The sequence below is a fragment of the Schistocerca gregaria genome, chromosome 1, assembly GCF_023897955.1.
Source record: "Schistocerca gregaria isolate iqSchGreg1 chromosome 1, iqSchGreg1.2, whole genome shotgun sequence".
Lineage (NCBI taxonomy): Eukaryota > Metazoa > Arthropoda > Insecta > Orthoptera > Acrididae > Schistocerca > Schistocerca gregaria.
In genome coordinates this window covers 387,077,622-387,103,098 of record NC_064920.1, presented here as the reverse complement: position 1 = coordinate 387,103,098, position 25,477 = coordinate 387,077,622, and the positions used below count along the sequence as shown (strand labels likewise).

The 25,477-nt window shown below is 40.9% G+C and overlaps 1 protein-coding gene across 1 annotated transcript; it reads left to right on the top strand.

Annotated features, from left to right (window-relative positions):
• The first annotated feature begins 1,392 nt into the window (after positions 1-1,392).
• On the top strand, positions 1,393-21,269 carry LOC126339643 (histone deacetylase complex subunit SAP18). Its single transcript, XM_050001653.1, has 2 exons — positions 1,393-1,564; positions 20,851-21,269. The coding sequence occupies exons 1-2, from the start codon at positions 1,437-1,439 to the stop codon at positions 21,092-21,094; spliced, it is 372 nt and encodes a 123-aa protein (XP_049857610.1). The 5' UTR covers positions 1,393-1,436; the 3' UTR covers positions 21,095-21,269.
• The last annotated feature ends 4,208 nt before the right edge of the window (positions 21,270-25,477 follow it).

Sequence of the window (25,477 nt, the reverse complement as noted above, 5' to 3'; positions counted from 1 at the left end):
GAAGTCTGGTATACATATATTACACACGTAGGTCCGTCTGTCATCAGTAGTACTGATATGTACATAACAAAAGACTGTTAGTAATAGCGAGACGAAATAAATAACACATCTACAATTTGTATCCCGTGTTCCACTGTCCGCCCCCGGTAGCTGAGTGGTCAGCGCGACAGACTGTCAATCCAAAGGGCCCGGGTTCGATTCCCGGCTGGGTCTGAGATTTTCGCCGCTCAGGGACTGGGTGTTGTGTTGTCGTAATCATCATTATTTCATCCCCATAGACGCGCAAGTCGCCGAAGTGGCGTCAAATCGAAAGACTTGCACCAGGCGAACGGTCTACCCGACGGGAGGCCCTCGTCACACGACATTTCATTATCCCGTGTTCCACTTAGGGTTTACTGAAGCGGAGGATACATCGTTCAAGTGAAGAACAGGACAGTAATGCTAGTGAAAACAAAGAAATCGACGTACGCTGAACTTGTATCTCGTACTACACTTAACCAATACAGTTCGAAAGAGTTTCGAGACACAACTAATACACATGTAACGTGATGTATTCTTTGCTAGTAATATAGTTCATTCATTTCTTTCCATTGTATTTTGCTGAGAAATACTAAGATACGAACACGCGATATCGATAACGTGAAAATACTACTGGCCCTTATATATGTGAAGTACAGTTTTTCTCTCTTGCATTCCTTTGTTTCTATACATTCTTCTCAGCTCTTTCATCTTTGTAATACATGTTCTCTGGCCAATTCTGACGCCACTGGTCAAAGCCGACGGGTTGTATCCCCTGCTAAACTAGACCCAAATTACCGGAATATCACTACGAATGACATTAAGTACCGAATCAATAAGAAACAACCAATTAATTTAATTAAGTCACACGAGGAATGTTTTAATCAATACGAAGCGATCGCTTTTAGAATCACATTCAGTTATTGTAATGTAAAATGATACCGCTTATCCGGAACACAAAACCGTTTTATTGTCTATGCCTCGAAGTGAAGACATTACTATCTATGACTAATGTATGACGTCATTGGTCACAGCCGACGGGTTTTATACCCTGCTTCACTAGACCCGGGAATCCCAATACGTGACAGAATTTGAAGTACCATCTGCCATGCACTTCACAGTGGTTTGCAGAGTACGGATGTAGTGTAGGTGCAGATCTCCTTTTTTTACAGTATCAGTCCTGAAACTGGCTCATGGAACTCTTATTACCAGTAGCGTCTTCCCTTTTACTCTTTGACGTCGCGTTACTCTTTGAGCGTTGTCTTGGCTGTTTGGCTGTACAAGGAGTGGGAGCAGCGAGCAGCTGTTGTGTGTCTGAGGGGAGCAGGATGGCTGCCAGTTGCACGGAGCTTTGCGACCCGTGGTCTTCGTCGGACGGGCAGGAGCAAACGCAGGTCGACCGCGAGAAGACGTGCCCCATGCTGATCCGAGTTTTTCCTAGCGAGGGCCGGCACCACAGCCTGGCGTACTACCAGGATGGCCAAACCCCCGTCTCAGAGCTCCACCTCTACTCCTGGATGGACGCCACGCTCGACGAACTCTCCAAGTAAGCCGTCCACACTACGTGGAACACTGTTTTTGACACTCAGTGCTGTTGCACCTTAAATTTATTTGCGCACGCAAAAAATTTAAAACACCTAGCTGGCAGCTTTAACCAGTGACGTAGTGAATATATGGGTAGTATCAAAGAATGAAACTTCCTGGCAGATTAAAAAGGTGTGCCGGACCGAGACTCGAACTTGGGACCTTTGCCTTTCGCGGGCAAGTGCTCTACCAACTTTTTTTTCTCATTTTTTTCGGTTTCGTTTGATGGATCTGCTCGGTGTGGACGTCGTAGGATATCCGTTTAAGTTCGTTGTTAATCGATTAACACAGTTTTTTTTTTTTAAAGGTCAGCTAACCCTCTGACCGAACACGCTGAGCTACCGTGCCGGCGAAACTGAGCTACCCAAGTACGACTCACGCCCCGTACTCGCAGCTTTAAATCCGCCAGTACCTCGTCTCCTACCTTCCAAACTTCACAGAAGCTCTCCTGCGAACCTTGCAGAACTAGCACTCCTGAAAGAATGGCTGTGGCTGTGGCTAAGTCATGTCTCCGCAATATCCTTTCTTTCAGGAGTGCTAGTTCTGCAAGGTTCGCAGGAGAGCTTATGTGAAGTTTGGAACGTAGGAGACGAGGTACTGGCGGATTAAAAGCCGTGAGGACGAGGCGTGAGTCGTGCTTGGGTAGCTCAGTTGGTAGAGCACTTGCCCGCGAAAGGCGAAGGTCCCGCGTTCGAGTCTCGGTCCGGCACACAGTTTTAATCTGCCAGAAAGTTTCATATCAGCGCACACTCCGCTGTAGAGTGAAATTTCATTCTAGTATCGAAGAATGTTTGCCTATCGAAGTATGAAAGTCGTAGTAATTTGTAATACCTTAATTTCTCTCACGCAATTGCTTTTCATCATGGATGAGTCAGTTGTGTTTACATCGAAAATACCATTTGGGAAAATGACTGACCGTAAATCAACTATAAGACTTGTTCCGTCATTGGGCATTATTGCAGAATTTTGCAAGTGTAGTGTTTGTGGAAATTATATGGTTTTGACAAAGCTTCCATCATCACGAAATTCCGACGAATGCATATAGAGGTGCAGAAAAAATAATATATGGAGATCTATCCGCAGGGAGACCTGGTTCGAAAGATCGAGGCTGAAATTAGAAATAATAGTCATGTTAACCTACTATTTTGGAGAGAAGTTTGCGTGGAATTTGTGAAGTATAGGGGATCGTTTGGGGGGCCAGATGTTACAGTTGAAGTAGGAGAGTGACATTTTGGGAAGAGAAGGTATGAAAGGGGGCATGAGGTTGTTGGGCTTCGGGATTTTGGAGTAGTAGTTTCTGGAGGGAATTGTGCTGATGTTGTATTTAGGGTCTTACCAAATCATACTAAGTAAGTGTTGACATCATTAATAGAAAAATATGTTGAAGAAGGTTCCGTAGTTAGGTTGAATAAGTTTGCTTCGAACAAGGGGTTGGATAAAAGGGGTTATCATCATTTGGTCGTGAATCAGAATATTCAGTTTAAAGCTTACAAGACCCTCGTCTTGTACCAATACTATCGAGGGGTATTGGGGGGCTATAAAATCAGTTTCGGCTGAGAAAGAGAAGGCTTTCAGTGTGGTAAGCCCATTTGAGTGAATACTGTTGGAGCAAGAGTATTCCTAAAGATTATTGTGTATTTCTTGCATTTATCAAAATAGTCAGCATAATGTAGAAACCACGTTTTGTTAGTTAGGTGTTGGTGGGTCTGATATTATCTTCTTGTTTTACGTTGCGTTTTTTTTCGGTTATTGTACTATGAGCTTGCTACTTTTTTGGTTTCTCTCTGGGTGGGGGGGAGGGGGGAAGAATTTTTTCTGTCGTTTTAATATTTTTTGCTTACAGTGGTGGGGGGAGGGAGAGGGGGTTGCTGTGTCTTGTGCCAGTGGGTTTTTGTGATTGACTTATGATATCATTTTTTTATTATTTTAAAATTTTGCGTGTGGCTGAGGACCGGTCGTAGGGAAGAACTGATTTGGGTGGTGCCTCTTTCGTTCCTTGCAGTTTGTGTTTCTTATTAAATTTTTTGATTAATTATTGTGGATTTTACATATTTCGTTATAGTTTGACCTCCTGACATTATTATTTCTTGTTATGCCCTTATTTTGTTCTTCTTTTCACCCTCCATCTTTCACTCCTTTGGAAGTTCATATGTGGTTGCTTTTTTTGTAGCTCTTTAGTGTTTTCCTTTTCGAAGTTTTTGCTATATTTCTCTTAATTTTACGTTCATTCCTGATGTAGCAATTTTACTGAGTGTTATTTTGGAGCTACTGTAGCTGGTCTGACTTTCGTGTACTATAGTTATCGGTTCAAAGGTTTTATCATTTTTGCGTTTTATTTTTTGAGTGTGCGGTAATGTCTGTAAAGATTTTCATTTTTTGAAAATCTAGTCGTATTCTGTAGTTTACTAACAAGATCGTTTTTTAAGCAGGATTCTCGTTTGTTTTAAGATTTTTGCGCTTGTAATTGCTCTTTGTACTACCGCGAAACAGTAATATTTGAATCGGTACATAGAAATGAATCCTACATTGGTTACTGCGATTTAACGATACCAGCTATTCGATGGTTTATTACTTAGGTCCTTTTTGCAGTACGTGTGGAAAATATAATACAATATCTGCATTCGTAATTGCTCTCTGAAGTTTTGCGAAAAAGTTAGTACTATTGGAATCGGTAACTAGAATTGACCTATAAGATTAATTCTAGGCTAGTACCCGATTCCGACTATTCCAAAGTTCATTAATTGGATCTTTATTTTTCAGGCAGTTATCTCAAATGTAATTACAGTTTTCCGCTCGTAATTGCTCTCTGAATTACCGCGAAACAGCTACAAGCATTGGAATCGATAACTAGAATTCACCTCTGAATAGGTCAATTCCAGTTACCGATTCCAACTATTCGATAGTTCATTCATTACATCCTTTTTTCTGTTCGATGGTTCATAAGTCGATCGTTTTTTTTGTGGCAGGTGTCTCAAATGTAATAAGATTATTCCGCTCGTAATTGTTCTCCGATTTACCGCAAAACAGATACAAAAATCTGAATCGATAACCTACTAATATAGGTCAATATTAGTTGCCGATTCCACCTGTTCGCTATTTCATTAAGTATATCGTTTTTCCAGGTTCTGTGTTAAATATAATACAATTTGTGCACTCGTAGCTCCTCTCTGAGTAATATTGGAATCGGTAACTAGAAATGACCTCTTCTATAGGTCAACTCTAGTTACAGATTCCAATATTTGCTAATTTTAAATGGATTACCGTTACTTGAGTTCCTGCCTTTTTTAGGATTAACTGTGTCCGTTCCTCCATATTTTATGTTAGTAATTCGTATTTGTTATAATTCGCTTCATTTTCCCGCTGTTCTGTTCTAATTTAATTTCTCTCCGCCCAAAACCCCAACTTCCCTGCGCTTCTCCCATTTGAATGATAATCAATAAGAGAATTAACTAAATTGACACACATTATTTTTAGCGCAAATCAATCTGACTTTCAATAATCCCTACAAAAGAATGGCCCTGACTAACAATAACCTATATCTTTCACAAACCGTAAATATCGTAGTAATTACGTACATTACCGTGATCAAGAAAGTACTATACTGTAACGTATTGTTGTGCTAAGAAAAAGGCTGTCTCATTGTAGCTTTACCACAAAATTTATTACTAAAACATGTTTTACTTTCCAGAAGAATTCAGAAAAACTGTGCAGATATAAAACAGATACATCGAAAAAGCAACAATGTAAATTGAGTCACACATTAGTAGCGTCGTGATATAATCGTGTAGCTGTCAAAGAAGCAAAATACTAAGCCATCTTTAATCTTACAGAGAGTATTTCAAATAAAGAATGTCTTTTCAAGTAAACCAAAATGTTGCATTAAAATCTCATTAGCAGTACATGTTCTAAGTATGTAAGCCTTATAGTCGTTACGTAATCGTGCAACTAACAAGCAAGAATGTACACACACAATAACACTGTGTCCTCTGTTCACTATAACAATGCATTTGTAATTACTTGTCTAAATAAGTTCCCTAGGTTCTTGACTGGGTAGTTAACTTTATAACATAGTTGCATGTTAACAGTTTCTAAGTGTGACAAAGAGTACTAGTAACGTGAAGTGAAAAATTTTATAGCAAAGACTAAATTAAAAAGCAGATTATCTCTCAATAAACGGTTTTACATGTGAAATGTGGTGCGGTCTTTCACCCTTTCTAGCACGCAGAGTTTCAACTTCAACGCAATTATCAAGTGGTATACGTCGAAAAGAATACTGGAATTTTTCTCAAAGTTAACGTCTGTGTTATTTTCCTGTGAGCCAGCCGGCGCACGTGGCTGCCTGCGGTGCGAGTCATTGTCTGTCTCTTTGTTGGCGCGCGTCGTTATTGGTATTAGGAGACCTAACTTCTACAAATTCACCTTGTCGAGAGGACCCTGCCCTGTTTGAATCCCGCCAGTTCTTATGCAATTCAGGTCTGTCGTTACGATTATATCGTCTGTCGTCATGTCGGTAGATTCCACAATTTCTTTCTTGTCGCTCACGTGGTGGAGAATTTCTCCCCGAATCGTAACTGCCCGCAGAACTGTTGCGTCTGAAGTTATTCTGTGTCCCTTGATAATAATTGTTTTGGTTCCCATATTGTCTGTTTCTCTGATTGTCTCTGTGATAGTCATCTTTCTCTTAATTATTACTACTCTGCCAACGGTTGTCATACGGGTGGTGTCTGTTTTTGTCACGATTTATGTTGTAGGAATAGCCTTGTCGTGTCCAGTTATTAATTCTGTCATCGCGGAATTGTGACAGATGTGACCTGTAACTGTTGTGCTCCTGTTTTCGGGCTCCGCGATTGTCAGTGTCAATTTTCAACTCTTGTAACAGTCCCTAAAAAGACTCAATGTCGTCTTTGCAACGTACTGTCAAAATAATGTCGTAAATGTTCAGGCAATTTGATTAAGCAAATGCGGATGAGTTCTGAGGGGCTGTATGGGTTTGAAAAATACTGATTCTTATGTAACATGTCTTCGAAATATTTAACAAGACTGGAAAATTCAGATTGTTCGAAATGTTTCATCATTATGATGCTATATTTTACTCGGTCTTGAGTAGCTTGAGATCAATATGCTGAGAGGAAGGCATCATAGAATTCTTCTTCGCTGTGACAATCATGAATGACCGATCGCATCCTTACAGCTGGTTCATTCTCTAAATAGCCACACATAAATTCTAACATGTTCTCCAATGACCAGTTGGGAGGAAAACAATGAGAGAATTGATGGAGCGATGCTTGTGGATGAATGTCGTTGCCAGAATTCTTAAATGTTTTGAATTTACGTGTAGTAATGAACAGCTTATAGTCAAAATCATCATGTCGGCGAGTCGCATGTCGGTCATTGTTACTTCGTTTCTGCGGTTCCATCTAAAAATTCAGTCCACCTTGTCAATTTCTTTCATAATTTCCGAAGTGCCATATGTTATTATTTTGTGGCTTTTCCGTATTTCTATGTCCCTCTTCCCGTGTTGGAGCGCGAGTGTCTGAAATATGTAATTCTTTCTTGTATTACCTGTGTCAACTGATCTTGTACTTCCCGGATTTCTCTTTTGTACTGTGTATTGATTTGATTTTGATTTTTTTTTAATTTTCTAATTTGTTCACACTCTTCTGTGTCAGTGTAGGCTACGAGTCTTGTGTCATTCAGATCATCATCTACCTTTGTAGATAAGTTAGTGAACTGATTCGAAAGGTCGGCTACTTTCTCCGATGGTGAACTGATTTCCTCAGTGTGTTTTTCTTAACCAAGTTTCAGAGTGTCCATTTGTGTTGAAATCGTATGTAATGTGTCCTTTAATTTTTTCTGAGTTTTTGCAAGTTGCGTAACCGAACCGGTAGATGCAACTGAGTCAGTTTTAGCTTGCAAGGTATTGTGATTTTTATGAACAATAGTTTGCAGGTCTTTTATGGCTGCTTCGTGGTTCTGTAATATATTTTCATGACACGAAAAAATAGGTTGAAAAAGTGCTCACAAATTTGTGTTTTTACGTCATTACAGACTTTTTGACATTTCGATTCGATTTTAAGTAACTCAGCAGTTAAATCTCCTCGTGTTTGTTCAAGGATTTGTTCCATTGAGTCTAACTTTTGAAGTTGTTGCTGTGTTAGTCTCTGGTGTTGTTCCATTGTGTCTAACTTTTGCTGTGTTTGTCTCTGATTTTGTTTCATTTGTTGCATTAATTGCAATAACAATGTATTGGTGGCTGGAATCTGTTCCCCTATGTTTTTCGGCAGTGCATTTGCACCGGAAAAATTCACATTTTGACAAGCAGAAAATGTGTCTTGACTTATTTGAGAAAACGGTGAGGACCCAAAACCTGAATCTGCAGTATTTGCAAGATTGTGTCCTGTCATTCCCGATTCCTAAAGCGAGCTGTTGCCCACCGATCGATCGATAATGCTTCCCTGTTCACTAATTGTTTCACTGTCTACACCATTATTTGCCGCCCGCTCCATTTCCCCATGCACAATTACCAAATTACTATGTTGAACATTAGTTAATTCATTACACGGTGGCGCTAACACACTGCTTTCGTTTTCACTGTCATTTCTCAGTTTAAATTGGAGCCTAGTATTACGTTTTTCACACGCCATAATTGTCACAATATTTCACACGATAACACAGAAAAGCACAATTTGAAGATCAAAAATAAGAGAACACATTAACATAGCACTGAAAATAATATCTAGTTAATCGCAAGCGCAGCTGCGAAATACTTGGTGCAAATCTACATGCTTGCCACAACTGTTTTGCTGTACAACAATGAAAAACCACAAGTACAAAGGAAATTCTCTCTATAATTACGCGCTAGCAATAAACAATAGCTACTCTAACTACACAAACTACAAGAAAAAATCAGAAGATTCCAGTGAGGTATCCTCAGCTAAGGGTCGACATATTAAACGTCCCCTTAGAAAAATTAATGAATGACTGTGCTGAGAAACCTCTTATGTTATGTGATTTTCAAACAGCTAAGCAGAACTGAATGAACTCAGACATTTCTCACTTTACTTATTCTGATCATCACTAAATTGGCACACAATATTTTAGCGCAACGCAATCTGACTTTCAATAATCCCTACAAAAGCATGGCCCTGACTAACAATAACCTATAACTTTCACAAATCACTTACCTCACAAAAATCTTCGTTACTCGAACTACTGCAAAACAGCGAGCGCCAATAATGTCAGCTAAATAAAAGATTCTAATTCCTGAAGTCACTAACTACTGATGGGCATAGTTAGCAAATGAAAGATTTTGATAAAGAACAAACAATGTATTTACCTTAATAGTGTTCAAAAGTCATTATATATATATATATATATATATATATATATATATATATATATATATATATATATATATATATATATCAGCTCATGACGTCCAGTTTTACAAATTTACTGTCTCTGATGGACACACGTCCAGATCATCCGCTCTCAAAAGTCCACCATTTCCCTCCCCACATCCACCACTGCTGGCAGCTCACCTCCAACTGCGCAACGCTACGCGCTGTTCACATCCAACTGCTCAACACTATAATAGCAAACAACAATGCAAACCAACCACAGACTGCACACGTCACAGCCAGTGATTTTTATACAGAGCGCTAAATGGCGTTACCAATATAAAAACCTAAACAGCCCACTTACACATTGTTTTTGGAAATTCAACCCCTATGGTGGTAAAATTTGAGGCTGAAAGTTTGTATGGACATATTTCACTGTGCAAGCATTTTTAAAGCTAAAGCTATGAAAATTTGTATTTGACTTCTCCATTGGAAATAAAATACAAGCTTGTTACTGTTTTTGGACATTTATTCCTAAGGGCGGAAAGTAGGGCGTCAAACGTTTCATGAAAATATTTCATTGCAAAACCATTTTTAAAGCTAAGCGTTTGAAAATTCTGTTTTGCTTCTCAGTTAGAGATGAAAAAATACGTGTTTTGGAAATTCTACCCCCAAGAGGGTGAAACTGGATCAACCTGATACACTGACTCATCATCGCCCAGCGAAAACCGCTGAGAATAGAAACTTGAAGTTTGGAGAGGATGTGGCTTTTATACTGTAGGAGTCGTTTGATAAGGTAGTGTAAGAAATTCCAGTCCTAGGTGGAACAAATATGGGATGAATGTCTTTTGGCAAGTATGTCGATATTAAGGGAACTTCGAAGCTAGAACTCCGAAAACTTGTATTCGATGTCTCTGTCAGAAAAAGAAAAGTATGTGTTTCAACATTTTTGGAAATCAGCCACTAAATAAAATAGTGGATGAAAGTTCTTTTTTGAAAAATGAATAATTACTGAGGAACTACTAAAGGATTTTTAAAGCTACATCTTTGCCATTTGGTATTTGACTTCTCGGTTAGAAATAGAAAAATACTTGTTTAGGTGTTTCTGGAAATTCAACCGCTAATGGAGTCCATCCAACAGGGGACGAAAATTTTTAATAAAATATTTCTTTACATCAAAAAAAATCTTAAAATTAAATTATGAAAATTAACATTTCACTTCTCGGTTCGATATAAAGAAACATTTGTTAGGGGAAAATTTGTTAGGGGATTGAAGGATGCTATGGAAATATCTACACAAGAACCCAAAAGACATGATTAACAGCGCCGGCCGGGGTGGTCGAGCGGGTCTAGGCGTTACAGTCTGGAACCGAGCGACCGCTACGGTCGCAGGTTCAAATCCTGCCTCGGGCATGGATGTGTGTGATGTCCTTAGGTTAGTTAGGTTTAAGTAGTTCTAAGTTCTAGGGGACTGATGACCTAAGAAGTTAAGTCCCATAGTGCTCAGAACCAGCCATGATTAACAAAAACTTTGGACTCCAGATATCAGAATCGCTTTTTGGTCAGAAGTGCGTACGGAAAAGACCACGCTTGTTTGTCATTAATTAGCGTGATGAGATTAGGAGATGTTGCAATATGCGAACAACAGAAAATTCGATTAAACAAAAACAAAAACAAAAATATCTCTGCAGGCCATACTGTCTACGCCAGGGAAGCAACGGGCGATATGCTAGTTATGTATTACGGTTATGAATGACGAGACATTTATGCAAATATTAGATATTATTATAAGAAAATCCCTGCCAAATACCCTATTAATTCCACAGGGGTTGTAATGGGTTACGAAAGGCAGAAAACGCACCACGATATGACGTTGTTTCCCTGATGCTGGCTACATAGGTCTGGCGTGTACCGCCTCATTCATTGAGCCACAGATCAAACAAGACACGCTGTAGAGCGTCATGTCCACCTTACCTCGACGTTCCAGGCGGCACCTACCCGCAAGCATCTACCCACAAAACTTTTGGGTACAAGTTACTTGACAGTAACCCACTCTTCTCACACCTTCATACTTTTCATTTTGTGTGTATGTAATACGCACCAAAAAAGTCGATGGAAATTTTTATGTTTAATACAATATTTTTTTTCTGTTTTCAGTTTTATACTTAAAGGTAGTTAGATTTAAAGCGCATGAGGACAATGAAGGATTCATCACAGAATTAGAAATCGCGGAACCTATCACCCGTGGATACTTAACGCGTCTCGATGACTCGCATTAAACGTGTTTCCAACGAAGATAGACTTCTGATTGCGCTAAGGGTCAATGTGTCACCATAACTAAGATTTCGGAAGTTGATGGTGGTTTAAGTGTAAAGTGCACCGTCACCTTCCAACACGATTCTCCTGCTCTTCTGTATTTTTGTGATATTCCTTGTGCGTTATGCACCTCTCTTCATTATTAAAAACAATCGGAAACACTAAAATAATTGATGGATAATGTAGGTGTTTTACGAATAATGTTCTCCAATTAACTTCGGAAAAGCTAAAAATAAACTTAATGTAGGCACTTTCCATTCAAACCAGATAGTACTCAAAGTCTGATAAAACACGACAGCTCCAGTTATGAGTCGTTTGTTCATTATGTTGTTTTTCACCGCAACAAGTCAGTGCTTGATAACTGGCTGTTGTGAGGTTCAAACCTGTCGTATGTTGGTATAAACCAAGTTCACTTAATGTGAAGCTTGTCGATTTAAAGGTTTTTTCCTTCCTTCGCCATTCTAAAATTGTACGTGACATCGATGAAAAACGTGTAAGGTATTGATTTTACTTCATTGTTCTCGGTTCCGAGAGTTTCGGATCTTGTACAGAAAATTGGAACAGAGATCAATGTAAACATCATTTCCGCCCTGTTTATTGATTATGAAACCCACACATCAGGGATAAATTCAGAAAATATAATTTTACGGAATTTGACTCTCACCGTTGTGTTATTATCTTAAAACTGCGAGATATACCATCGCCATTTTCATTGTCTCAAGGATCAAAATCTTTTCGAATCGCATAGCTTTGTGAACCTATGTATCGAGGAGGTCTTCTCCATAAAGACAGCATTCTCTGACCATTATCTATCGGAATGTCAACTACAATGAAGAGACAGATGAACATTACCATGTGCAGCAATCGGGGAACCCGCAGCAACTCAATATTCTCGGACAGGATCTATTAAAACACCGAGAAGAAACAAATTAGACACACATCAAAAAAGTTTCCCGTCTCCTCGGTTCCGAGAGTTTCGGATCCTGTACAGAAAATTGGAACGGGGTTCAATGTATACATCATTTCCGCCCTTTTTATTGCCCATGAAAACCACACATTGCGTTTTGTACCACCATACATCGAGACCTTCAGAGGTGGTGGTCCAAATTGCTGTACACACCAGTACCTTTAATACCCAGCAGTACGTCTTCTTGCACTGATGCATACCTGTATTCTTCGTGGTATACTATCCACAAGTTCATCAAGGCACTGTTGGTCCAAATTGTCCCACTCCTCAACGGCGATTCGGCGTAGATCCAGCACAGTGGTTGGTGGGTCACGTCGTCCATAAACAGCCTCTTTCAATCTATCCCACGTATATTCGATAGGGTTCATGTCTACATCTACATCTACATGACTACTCTGCAATTCACATTTAAGTGCTTGGCAGAGGGTTCATCGAACCACAATCATACTATCTCTCTACTATTCCACTCCCGAACAGCGAGCGGGAAAAACGAACACCTAAACCTTTCTGTTCGAGCTCTGATTTCTCTTATTTTATTTTGATGATCATTCCTACCTATGTAGGTTGGGCTCAACAAAATATTTTCGCATTCGGAAGAGAAAGTTGGTGACTGAAATTTCGTAAAAAGGTCTCGCCGCGACGAAAAACGTCTATGCTGTAATGACTTCCATTCCAACTCGTGTGTCATATCTGCCACACTCTCTCCCCTATAACGCGATAATACAAAACGAGCTGCCCTTCTTTGCACCCTCTCGATGTCCTCCGTCAATCCCACCTGGTAAGGATCCCACACCGCGCAGCAATATTCTAATAGAGGACGAACGAGTGTAGTGTAAGCTGTCTCTTTAGTGGACTTGTTGCATCTTCTAAGTGTCCTGCCAATGAAACGCAACCTTTGGCTCGCCTTCCCGACAATATTATCTATGTGGTCCTTCCAACTGAAGTTGTTTGTAATTTTAACACCCAGGTACTTAGTTGAATTGACAGCCTTGAGAATTGTACTATTTATCGAGTAATCGAATTCCAACGGATTTCTTTTGGAACTCATGTGGATCATCTCACACTTTTAGTTATTTAGCGTCAACTGCCACCTGACACACCATACAGCAATCTTTTCTAAATCGCTTTGCAGCTGATACTGGTCTTCGGATGACCTTACTAGACGGTAAATTACAGCATCATCTGGAGAACATGCGGGTCACTCTAGTCGAGCGATGCCTTTATCCTGAAGAAGTCGTTAACAGGATGTGCACGATGGAGGCGCGAATTGTCGTCCATGAGCACGAATGCCCCGCGAATGTGCTGTCGATATGGTTGCACTATCGGTCTGAGGATGGCATTCATGTATCCTACAGCATTACGGCGCCTTCCATGACTACCAACGGCGTACGTCGGTCCCACATAATGCCCCCCCCCAAAATCGCAGGGAACCTCCACCTTGCTACACTCGCTGAACAGTGTGTCTAAGGCGTTGAGCCTGACCAGGTAACCTCCAAACACGTCTCCGACGATTGTGTGGTTGAAGGCATATGCGACACTCATCGGTGAAGAGAACGTGACGCCAATCCTGAGCTGTCCATTCGGCATGTTGTTGGACCCATCGGTACCGCTCTGCATGGTGTCGTGGTTTCAAAGATGGACCTCGCCATGGACGTCGGGATTTATGTTGCTCATCATGCAGCCTAATGTGCACAATTTGAGTCGTTACACGACGTCCTGTGGCTGCACGAAAAACATTATTACACATGGTGGCGTTGCTGTTAGGGTTCCTCCGAGTCATAATCCGTAGATAGTGATCATCCACTGCAGTAGTAGCCCTTGGGTGGCCTGAGCGAGGCATGTCATCAACAGTTCCTGTTTCTCTGTATCTCCTCCATGTCCGAACAACATCGCTTTAGCTCACTCCGAGACGCCTGGACACTTCCCTTGTTGAGAGCCCTTCCTGGCACAAAGTAACAATGTGGACGCGATCGATCCGTGATATTGACCGTCCACGCATGCTTGAACTACAGAGAATACGAGCCGTGAACGTCCTTCCTGGTGGAATGACGAACTGATCGAGTGTCGGGCCCCGTCCGTCTTATATACCCTGCTTATGCATGATTGTTTACATCTTTGGGCAGGTTTAGTGACTTCTCTCAACAGTCAAAAGGACTGTGTCTGTGATACAATATGCACAGTCAACGCCTATCTTCAGAAAATCTGAGAACTGGGGTGATCCAAAAGTAATTAACGGACAAAGGCGCATGTCAGATCTAAGCATATATCTGAAGGATAAAATGAAATACAATCTATAGCACTGAAAGTTATGTCATTGATAAAACTTGGGATGTAACGGTATATTTGCCAAACTCAGTTGTGGACTGGTATACAGTCACAAACTTCCACAAGATTTCTCTAATAACGTCTGTTTGTCGACTAGATACACTATCACTGCACCATCTTGTCAAATTATTGGCTATCAATCTCCTGAAACTGTTCAGCTCAGCTGGATCTCTCTACTAAAACCTGTTGAACATGAATTTGAGCGTAACATGCAGAAACACAACATCTATTCTATAAAATTCACAAAGATAAGATCAAATGTTCACTACGGATCATAACAGCCTCTCGATGAGTTCAGATGCGTTTTCTTTTTCATCAGGGATAAATTCGGAAAATCTAATTTTACGGAATTTCAGTCTCGCCGTTGTGTTATTATCTTAAAACTGGGAGATATACCATCGCAATGTTCATTGCCTCAAGAATCAAAATCTTTTCGAATCGCATAGTTTTCTGAACCTATGTATCGAGGAGGTCTTCTCCATAAAGACAGCATTCTCTGACCAGACCATCGACACAAAATAAGACGAGGAATAATTCAGATGAGCAGCAAAATTAGGTAATCTGATGTATTATTGCACACCAAGAAATTGTTGGAACCAGGAAGTTATGGTACTGGCATAGCTCGTCGCATGCTCTACTGCATATTTTATGTAATTTCGTAAAGGTTTAATTGGTGTTCATATAGTTTGACAGCAGTGATATTCTGTTAGGAGATTTCATTTTGAAGTCGCACTTATTTTGATTGTAATTAGTATCGTCAATATTATCCGAGTTTTTGGAGTATCCATAAAGGTTTGAATTATCTTTAGTAAGACAGCATAACATAAAATGCCATCGGAAGCACTACTTGGTGTTACAAAAAAGGTACGGCCAAACTTTCAGGAAACATTCCTCACACACAAAGAAAGAAAATATGTTATGTGGACAAGTGTCCGGAAATGCTTACTTTCCCTGTTAGAGCTCATTTTAGTTTCGTCAGTATGTGCTGTACTTCCTCGATTCACCGCCATGATTTCATACGGGATACTCTACCTGTGCTGCTAGAACATGTGACTTTACAAGTACGACACAACATGTGGTTCATGCACGTTGGAGCTCCTGTACATTTCAGTCGAAGTGTTCGTACTCTTCTCTACAACAGATTCGGTGACTGATGGATTGGTAGAGGCGGACCAATTCCATGGCCTCCACGCTCTCCTGACCTCAACCCTCTTGACTTTCATTTATGCAGGCATTTGAAAGCTCTTGTCTACGCAACCCCAGTACCAAGTGTAGAGACTCTTGGTGCTCGCATTGTGGACACCTGTGATACAATATGCCATTCTCCAGGGCTGCATCAGCGCATCAGGGATTCCATGCGACGGAGGGTGGATGCATGTATCCTCGCTAACGGAGAACATTTTGAACATTTCCTGTAACAAAGTGTTTGAAGTCACGCTGGTAGGTTCTGTTGCTGTGTGTTTCCATTCCATGATTAATGTGATTTGAAGAGAAGTGATAAAATGTGCCCTAACATGGAAAGTAAGCGTTTCCGGACACTTGTCCACATAAAATATTTTCTTTCTTTGTGTGTGAGGAATGTTTCCTGAAAGTTTGGCCGTACCTTTTGTAACCCCCTGTATATTAAAGCACTTCTTACAAATTGTCTGGAGTACTTAGTCATCCATTGTTGTTTTGCATAACCCTTTCGTTGCAGTGGAAGGTATCCCTACGTACCACAAGTACGGCTCTATCGTTGGTCCCACAATTCTTGATTGATGTAGGCCCCTCCATTGTCATAATTCATTCTTATTTTTTAGGTGTTACCAGTAACTGACTATTCGTTAAGATTGATGTAAATATACTGCCAGAGGTATTTGTGTACAGCTAACAGATAAATGATATTCGTGAAATTTATTTGAAAACGTCAGTTTTTGCTCAAATGGTTCAAATGGCTCTGAGCGCTGTGCGACTTAACTTCTGAGGTCATCAGTCCTCTAGAACTTAGAACTACTTAAACCTAACTAACCTAAGGACATCACACACATCCATGCCCGAGGCAGGATTCGAACCTGCGACCGCAGCGGTCCCTCGGCTGCAGACTCTAGCGCCCAGAACCGCGCGGCCACTCAGGCCGGCTTCAATTTTTGTAACTCAGTCCTTACCAAAGGATGTATTTCTTAATGACTAAGAAGAAACTTCGGCATAAGAGGTGTGTTTGTTGACACTGATATCTAGTAATTTGCCCTCTGTGGAATTTAAGAATATATGTCAGTGGGGTGGGGTGGGGAGCGAGGCTTCGAGCATGAAGGGGAACGCCTCCCACTGTACATAATACAGAGTACCGAAGAGCGTCCGCTTACACGATGGCAGCCCCTTCCCTTCACCCCTATCTCCTACCAAGTGCATCTTGCAACCTTCACCATTACTACTAAACGTATTGCTTCTCCTTTCTAACCACATGCGTAAAAGCTGAACACGACAGACGTTAATCAAGACTAGCAAGATTATCATTTCGATAAATGATTTGCACCATCTATTGAATGACTTCGAGGGGAAGAGGAACTGACTACCTTGTTAAGTCGCTTTAAATCACCATCATCTATAAGCTACCATTAATCTTTATGTTCTAAAACTGTCTCTAGCAATATTCTTAACTTGAGGTGCGCAACTAGCCACCTCAAAAACGAAGTGCCTAGTGGGAAAAAAGTCCTACATTATTTGGTCTACAGTACTTCCCACACATTCCACAGCTTTCATGACGAGGCCTGCAACACACAGGCTGTTAACTGCCTGTGAAAATCCCGTGGTGAACTTGTTGAGTAAGTGTTACTAACGTCAAACATTATGTAACACGAAACTTGCTTCATCTATTCGGACAATACGACTGTATTTTTTTCTTGGTCCCTTTGCAATACAGCTAAAATCTTAGTTTCGAATTGATCTGGAGTTGATTTGATATTTTTGAGGTCTTTCATTTTAATTTGGACCCATTATTATGGTCTGCTCCAGCTGAAGTCTCAGCTCATGGTGAAATTTGATTTATAGCATACCTACGTCGTCTACCGAGAAGGCGAATTTCTAAAAAAATGTATGATTACTTCTGTGTTAAAAATCACTTGTCTCCATTAACATTATACTCTGCTGACAGCTGAATCAAAATCTCATCTAAGGATACAGATTGACATATACGATTGCCTTAAAACATGCGTAACAGTCCTTCGAGTCTTTTCTGGGATGAGCGTGTCAAGGCGTGGGATGCGGGTAGGGGGATTTTGCGTAATATTCCTCAAATACTGCTATAACATACCACGATTTATGTATTTCTGTCATTCAGTTGTGAGATAGAGCCAACGGCCTTGTCGCAGTGGTCACACCGGTTCCCGTCAGATCAACGAAGTTAAGCGCTGTCTGTCTTGGCTAGCACTTGGATGGTTGACCATCCTGTCTGCCGAGCGCTATTGGCAAGCGTGGCCAATTGAGAAACTACTTGTTGATAAAGTAGAGGATCCGTTCGCGAAAACTGACAATAGTCGAGAGAGCAGTGTGCTGACCACATGTTCCTTCACATCCGCATTCTGTGACGCCTGTGGGTTGAGGACGACACGGCGATCGGTCGGTACTGTTGAGCCTTCAAGGACTGGTCGGGCGGAGTTTCGTTTTAGTTGTGAGATAGGGTCAACGTCATCAGAGTCAGTGTCATCGGATTCTCTGCCAGCACGGTCCTGTGGGAGTGCGTAGACAACTTCACACACTAAGATTCCTACATCCTACGTCACCATCATCTTCACAGACTGACGCGTAATTTCGCGTGTTTTACCTTCCTCGTCATGACCGGTTTAGCATCCATTGCTGGATATAGGACCCTTCCTACATCTGTCCAGTCACATTTGTCTTCTTTGTATACCATCAATCAGTCTTCATCTAAATCTACATTCTGCGGGCCGACGTATGGTGTGTGGCGCAGGGTATTTCATGTACTGCTGTGCATTCTGCCCTTTCCTACTTCAGTCGCTGATGACATTGGGAAACACGATAACTGGTAAGGTTCTATGTGAATTCGAATCTCTCGAATTTTACCATCTTGGTGTTTCAGAGATATACAGGTACATAGGAAAGTACTCCGGCAGGATACTGACGATAAATCACATCGTGATGCACAAAGCCTCTCCTGTAGCACCTGCCACTGGTGTTGGCTGAGCATCTCGTTGTCGCTCTCCACGCTCACTAGACGATCCTATGACGAAACGAGCTGGTCTTCTCTGTTTCCTCCGGTCAGTCCTATTTGGTACGTATCTAGACTGAATTGCAATCTTAAACAATCGATCTAACGATGGTTTTGTAAGCTATGTGCTTTATGAGTGTATTACAGTTCAGAAGGATTCTCTCATACGGCTCTGTGATCTGCCTTTAATAAGATTTGCTTTAGATCTTTCATCCCCAAGAAATCGGTCCTTATATTGTCCATACTCCCAGACATTTAATGGATGTGACTGCTGCAGTGAAGTACACGCTCTAACTCGTCCGACAAGTGGTCCGTTGGATTGAGGTCAGGACGCTACCACAGGCCAGGCTATTTCAGGAATGTTGTCCACAGACCATTGCCTTACACATGCTGCTTCATAATCGGATGCATTGTGACACTGATACAAATAAACATCGTCGTCCAGCTGTTACTCTACTGTACACAGTGCACAAGTGTGTTAATGGCCTTCTTCGTTTAGCGTTTTCTTAAGGGTAATAAGGGGAGCATACGCTAAACAAGAAAAACACTTCCATATCTTACCACCAGCTCCTCTGTATTTGTCTGGTGGCACTGCACGTGATGAGGTGTAATGTCTCCAGCCACTCGCCAAACCCAAACCTTTACATCGGATTGACACAGACTGTACCGCGATTCATCACTCCAAATCAATCATTTTCAGTCATTCTCTATCCAGTAGACTCTGTCTTCACATCACGTTGTGTCGCTGATTTGCACTGGCTATAGAAATGTGTGGCTATGAGGAGCTGCCCGACTATTGTAGCTCTTTTTAACTCTCTGTGCGCCATCATTGTGCTATCCGGACTCCTGATAGGTCTTCTGCACTCACGTGTGATTCCTCCCGCTGCCTTCATGCGCCTTTTTGCAACCAACTTTCGCATTGTTTGATGGTCCCTGTCCGTGAGTACACTAGGTCTGCCTGACCTTAGTTCAGATGTTACCCCTTCGCGTTTCCAAGTCAGAGTCACATTACCAACAGGCAATTTGGGCAGCTTTAGAAGGGCGGGAACATCTCTGGAGAATTTTTTACCCAACTGACATCCAATGACTTGTCCACGATTGAAGTCGCTGGGCTCTTCGACGAACCCATTATGCTATTACTACTTCTGTACTGACAACGGTTCTAGACGCTTCAGTCCGGAACCGCGCTGCTGCTACGGTCGCACGTTCGAATCCTGTCTCAGGCATGGATGTGTGTGATGTCGCTCGGTTAGTTAGGTTTAAGTAGTTCTAAGTCTAGGGAGCTGATGACCTCAGATGTTAAGTCCCATAGCGCTTAGAGCAATTTAACCGTTTTTTACTTACAACAGAATACTCCTAGCTTCCTTTAACACTGGCAGTCCCCCTGTCCTGACACCTACTGGCCAATCCCGCATTACATAGTGGTGTCTGGGTAATTTTGATAAGATATGTTACGCCAGCTGATCTATTCCTGGAGCTGGAGCCCCATCCACTATGTCCTTTCATATCACGAGGAATATTTTGGAGAATATCCTTAATCCGTCGCTCACCGTTTTGTCTCACTACATGGCCAGTCTATCTGCGTCACAGACACAGCTCCTCTTCCTACTCTCTCTAATCCTTTGTTTGTTTTCCTGACCCTTCGCCGCGCGGGATAGCCGCGTCGTCTGGGCGCCTTGCCACGGTTCGCGAGGCTCCTCTCGTCGGAGGCTCGAGTCCTCCCTCAGGCATGGGTGTGTATACCTCTTCAGGCTTTCCCAGCGAGATCTTGACATGTGGAATAATCGGATCTACTGTGACACAAACATCCGGCAGTAGACCCGATTATTCCACATGGGTATGTGTGTTGTCCTTAGCGTAAGTTAAAGTTAGGTTACGTAGTGTGTAAGCTTAGGGACCGATGAACTCGGCAGTATTGTCACACAGAAATTTATCACAAATTTCCAAATTTCCTGACCCTTCTTGTTCCGATCAGCACGAATCACCTCGTTGCTCGTTGGGCTACCCTCAGTTTCTAAAATGCACATTAAGGTTGCCGCTCGACACCCGTTAGTTAGTCCATAATGACGTGTGTGAGGGAATGTTGCGTGCGACAGGTGCGTGGCCCGGCTGATGCCGGACTTGGCGAGCCACGGCACACACCTGGTGTTCGCGCGAGTCTTCCCCGACAAGAGACCGGAGTCCGAGCCGGGCAGCTACGCCATGAAGGAGGTGGGCGTCGTCTGCTGCGGCGTCGCCGGTCTGGACGACGGCAAGACGCTGGCGCAGGCCAAGTTCTGCCCGGGGGACTTCATCGACGTCGCGGTCTTACCCGGTCGCAGGCCGCGCTACTCCTACTGACGTGTTTCAGCTGAACACTCGGTCACGACTTGTATATTTTCGAAGTATATTTTAAGTGAGATTTACTTTTTAAGGAAAACCTATTTTCTAACTAAGATGTATTTTTTGCAGTAACATGTACATATTTAATAAGACGTATAATTTAGTAAGTTTTATATTTTTAGTAAGATGTATATACTAAGATGTATATTTTGAGTAATGTATATATATTGAGACACCATTTATTCAACAGAAAAGAATTTCCTTCAGGATTTTTTTTCGCTTTTATTTAACTGGATGTTACCAAGACAGCTTGATAAGTCAAATAAATACCTTGTTTTTGGAAAACATTTTCTTTTTCTAAGCTCAATATATCCGTTCTAGTGAGGTATCAATTATTATTTTCTTCAGGAAAGATTTTTCCTTATATTGATAAAACTTGGCTGCAGTTCACATTCTATCTTCATACTATACTAGAACCAAGAAGCATTCATTAGCCCTAGAACCAACAAGCAGGGGCAAAAATTGCCAGCACATTTTTCTTATATTAAAAATCATAAGTAATATCTCTTTATGTGTATGAGCCTTTGTATATTCGTCTTTCACCTTATTAAGTACCAACATTATATCTATACCGTTAAAATTTGAAATAAAAAATTCTCTTTTCCGCTCACGGGCATATTTTTTTCTTTGGGTTGATACTACCTCTGACCATAATTCAAAATGCGTGTAAATTTCATTTCGTAACTTCTTTAAGCAGTAACTGCAATATTTCTTTCACCTGTTCTTTCTTCAAGTAAATCATGGCTTGTTATCTACTACGTTTCTAGTGTGTGCATTTGTTTACTCGTATTCACAAATTATTCCGGATGGGGAGTTTGTCGCCATCTGTGTATCAGTTATATGGAGTGACACATTTTGTCTGTAGGTGGTAAATGTCAAACGTAAATGACAATATTATCTCCAACTGAACGGTATCTCTTGAAAGTTTTCAGTATCCCGTAATCTGTTTCTGTGCAAGTGTCCCAATTTCTATTTTTGAAACTTTTCGTTAAGGACAAAACTGTACTATTCGTTTATTAGATCGAAGAGTGAATAGAAATTTTGTTCAGTCTGTATATTCAAGTGCAGACTTTCAGTTTATAATTTATACAAACAGTAATTGTACAAGTTTTGGCCACTCTTGCTAGTTATACCGTTTACAACAGTAAAATAATATATTAACTTATAAATTTTTATGCACCCTACATGTTACAAACATTACGATATGAGTTATAATGTCAACGAGCATGTTAAACTGATCTCACATTGGAAACACAGCCACTTACAATAAATACTATACTTATAGACTATTGCAACACGAGCAAATTTTGCACTTCTTGGTGCTCCATGTAACACAAAATAATTTGGCGCACTTAAAGTCACATTCCTGTTTCCGTAAGTGCCTCGTGCTTAGGAAAGTCGTAAAGGCAAAAAACTGAAGAACAGAGTAATGGGGCACCGTACGCCTCTGAATAAGTCTTGATGAACAGGAGTGGTCCACTCAGGACACTGAGATCTCAAGGAAAGAAAAATCATGATAAAAATACTAGGGCCAGTGGACTGGCCTTCTATAGAGATTTGATCTGCGTGAACCCTCACAAACAGGATCTTCAATGCGATAGGTAGAGGAGAAACCTTGGGGAAAAAATGGATCTCCACAGTGAAATCACACCAGGAGCATCTTAAAATTCCATCAGGAACCATACACAACCGATCCAAAATCCAGCAGGTCACTCTGCGAGGGGTATTCACGTTGCCCCTTACCATCAAAAAAAAGCGCAGGAACCAGCAAAGTGGACGAAGAAGATGAAACTGCTCAACCAGAAAATGAGATTTCTGAGTTAAAAAGAAACAGAAGACTCTTAGAAACTGTCCAAACGAGCCCCGTCGTCCCAAGTAGATCCAAACGAAAAGAAGAAAAAGAAACCAGATTAAGCTGATTTGCCGTCTCAACACTCAGAGCATGTGAAAGTGATACATAGACCACATTTTTGCTACCAAATTTTACACTAACAGTTCCAAACTTAGGATAATATTAATTACAGTGGTCATTGTGTTATCTTTTGTTGTCATAAGTTCTGTGCTTTCCATATTTTTTTCAACAACATGAGCTGTAAGCTGATTGTGCTACAACTGAAGCATTTATTCGCCCTTGTATCTTCGTGATTGTGTGGACGATATTTTTCCGAGAATCTGTTGGAATGCATCCAGCCTCGTAGTAGTTAGAAAGAAACTTCAGTATTTGTTTTGTTGCCTGCTCCCATAATGATGCCTTTCGCCTGTTAAAAAATAACTCGAAAAGCGGATTCTCTATATCCGGATCCCCTACAAGTTGAAATTCTTATTTCTTCTTCTATCACGTAATTAGACAGTTCCTCCCCTTAGTAGGATATCAGGGAATAAGGTACGCGGTACTAGAGAGAACTGCAGAGGTAAAAACTGTATGGTAAGGCTAAGATTACAACACATTCAATAAATGAGTGCTGCTCTTATGTTCTCCTTACGTTCCTTTCCTCGCCGATTCTGCTGCGAACCTTCTCATTTATTATTAGTGCACCATCCTTCGCTCCTCGTCTTTTCCCGTTTCCCACAGTCCGTGATTCACTCCCATACAACGCTGTGCTCCAAAACGCAATCTCAGAAATTTCTTCCTCAAATTAATGCGGACATTTGATACCAGCAGACTTCTTTTGGGCAGCAATTCCCTCTCCATCTGTATTAGGCTGCTTGTTATGTATCCTTGCTTCGTACGTAAGTTCTACCTTCCTTTACTTCCTTTTCACCAATTTTGATGCGAAGTTATCGATTAATATCACTTCCGCTACTCCTCATCACCTAGGTCTTTCTTCGGGTTACTCGCTGCACAGATTCTATGCTTAACATAATTACTCATTCCGTTCAGTATTTCCTGCAATTGATCCTTTCTTTCATTGAGAATAATAACATCAAAAGCGACAATTGTTACTGATATCCTTTGTCCCTAAATTTCACTTTCACTCATGAAACTTTATTTTCGTTATTACTTCTTTGATGCACAGACTGAATACTAGGGGCGACAGACTACTTTGCTGTCTTACAGACTTTTTCACCCGAGCATCTCGTCATTGTCCTTCTGTTTTATTGTTCCCTCTAGGTTTTCGTGCATACGGCGTATTATCTGTATTTCATTACAGATTACGCCTTTTTTCTGAGAATTTCGTAAATCATTTTACATTTCGAACACTTTTTCTACTTCGACATATGCTCTGAAGATGTCTTTATTTCTTAACATGCCTTTACCTTTCCTAAAAGCAAACTGATCGTCATCCAACACCTCCTAAATTTTCTTTTCCATTCTTCTGTGTATCGTTCTTGTCAGCAACAAGACGTTTTAAGATGATTGTGTAATAACTCAAGCATTTATCCACCCTTGATATCTTCAGGACTGCTTGAATGATAATTTTCGGAAAATCTGTTGGTGTTTCTCTAGTCACTTAGATTCCACAAACCGACTTCAGAAGTCGTTTGGTTGTCGCTTAATAGAGTGAAGCCTTCCCCCTTATTTGATCATAAGTGTTGCATAGCTCTGTCAAACACTGGCTCGAATACTGGGTGCACTATATCTTTCATATGGACTCTCATTTCTTCTTCTACTACATCGTCAGATAGTTACTCCCCGTAGCACAGACCTTCAAAGTACTCTTCCTACCTATCTGTTCTTTCCTCCGCTTTTAACAGTGCAATTGGTCTTCCACTCTTCCTGTTGACGCATTTGCTTTTAATTTTTTATATGCTGAATCTGTCCTTCTGACGACCACTTTTCTTCTTCTTTTCCACATTTTTCTTGCAGCCATTTCGTTTTTGTGTTCCTGCACTTCGTATTTATTTCGTTCCTAAGTGGCTTTTAATGATGTATTTCTGTCTTTCTTCTGTTAGCCAAAGAATATTCGCAACTATTTTTCTTGTACCTGTACTTGTCAGCCAGCTACCTTGATTCTCCTTTCTAGTGATGTTCATTTCTGTTAATCTGAACTGTCTATTGTGGTATCCATTATCTCTGTAACTGCTACCTACGAGAATTTCAAACGCATGCCATGATTCCTCATTGCGTCTTTCTAACACAGATTATCCCGGACAATTGCCTTGAACCTCACTCTACTCTTCATCATTACTAAATTGTGACCTGAGTCTGCTATACAGTTTACTGTCATATTTCTAAATCTCTGCCTGACCATAATTGAATCCAGCTACAATGCTACCATGTCCCCTGGCTATTTCGAAGTATTGTCTCCTTCTTTTGTGATTTTTTTAACAGTTTATTCTCTATTACTAGCTGAAATTTGTTGCAGAGCTCAATAGTTTCTCTCTCTAATTCCTGCTACC

What these genes read in the sequence shown, in the direction of transcription:
- LOC126339643 (XM_050001653.1), top strand. Translation starts at nt 1,437, where the DNA reads ATGCTGATCCGAGTTTTTCCTAGCGAGGGCCGGCACCACAGCCTGGCG. An exon ending in ACGCTCGACGAACTCTCCAA is followed by an intron (nt 1,565 to 20,850) that starts GTAAGCCGTCCA and finishes TGCGTGCGACAG; the next exon opens with GTGCGTGGCCCGGCTGATGC.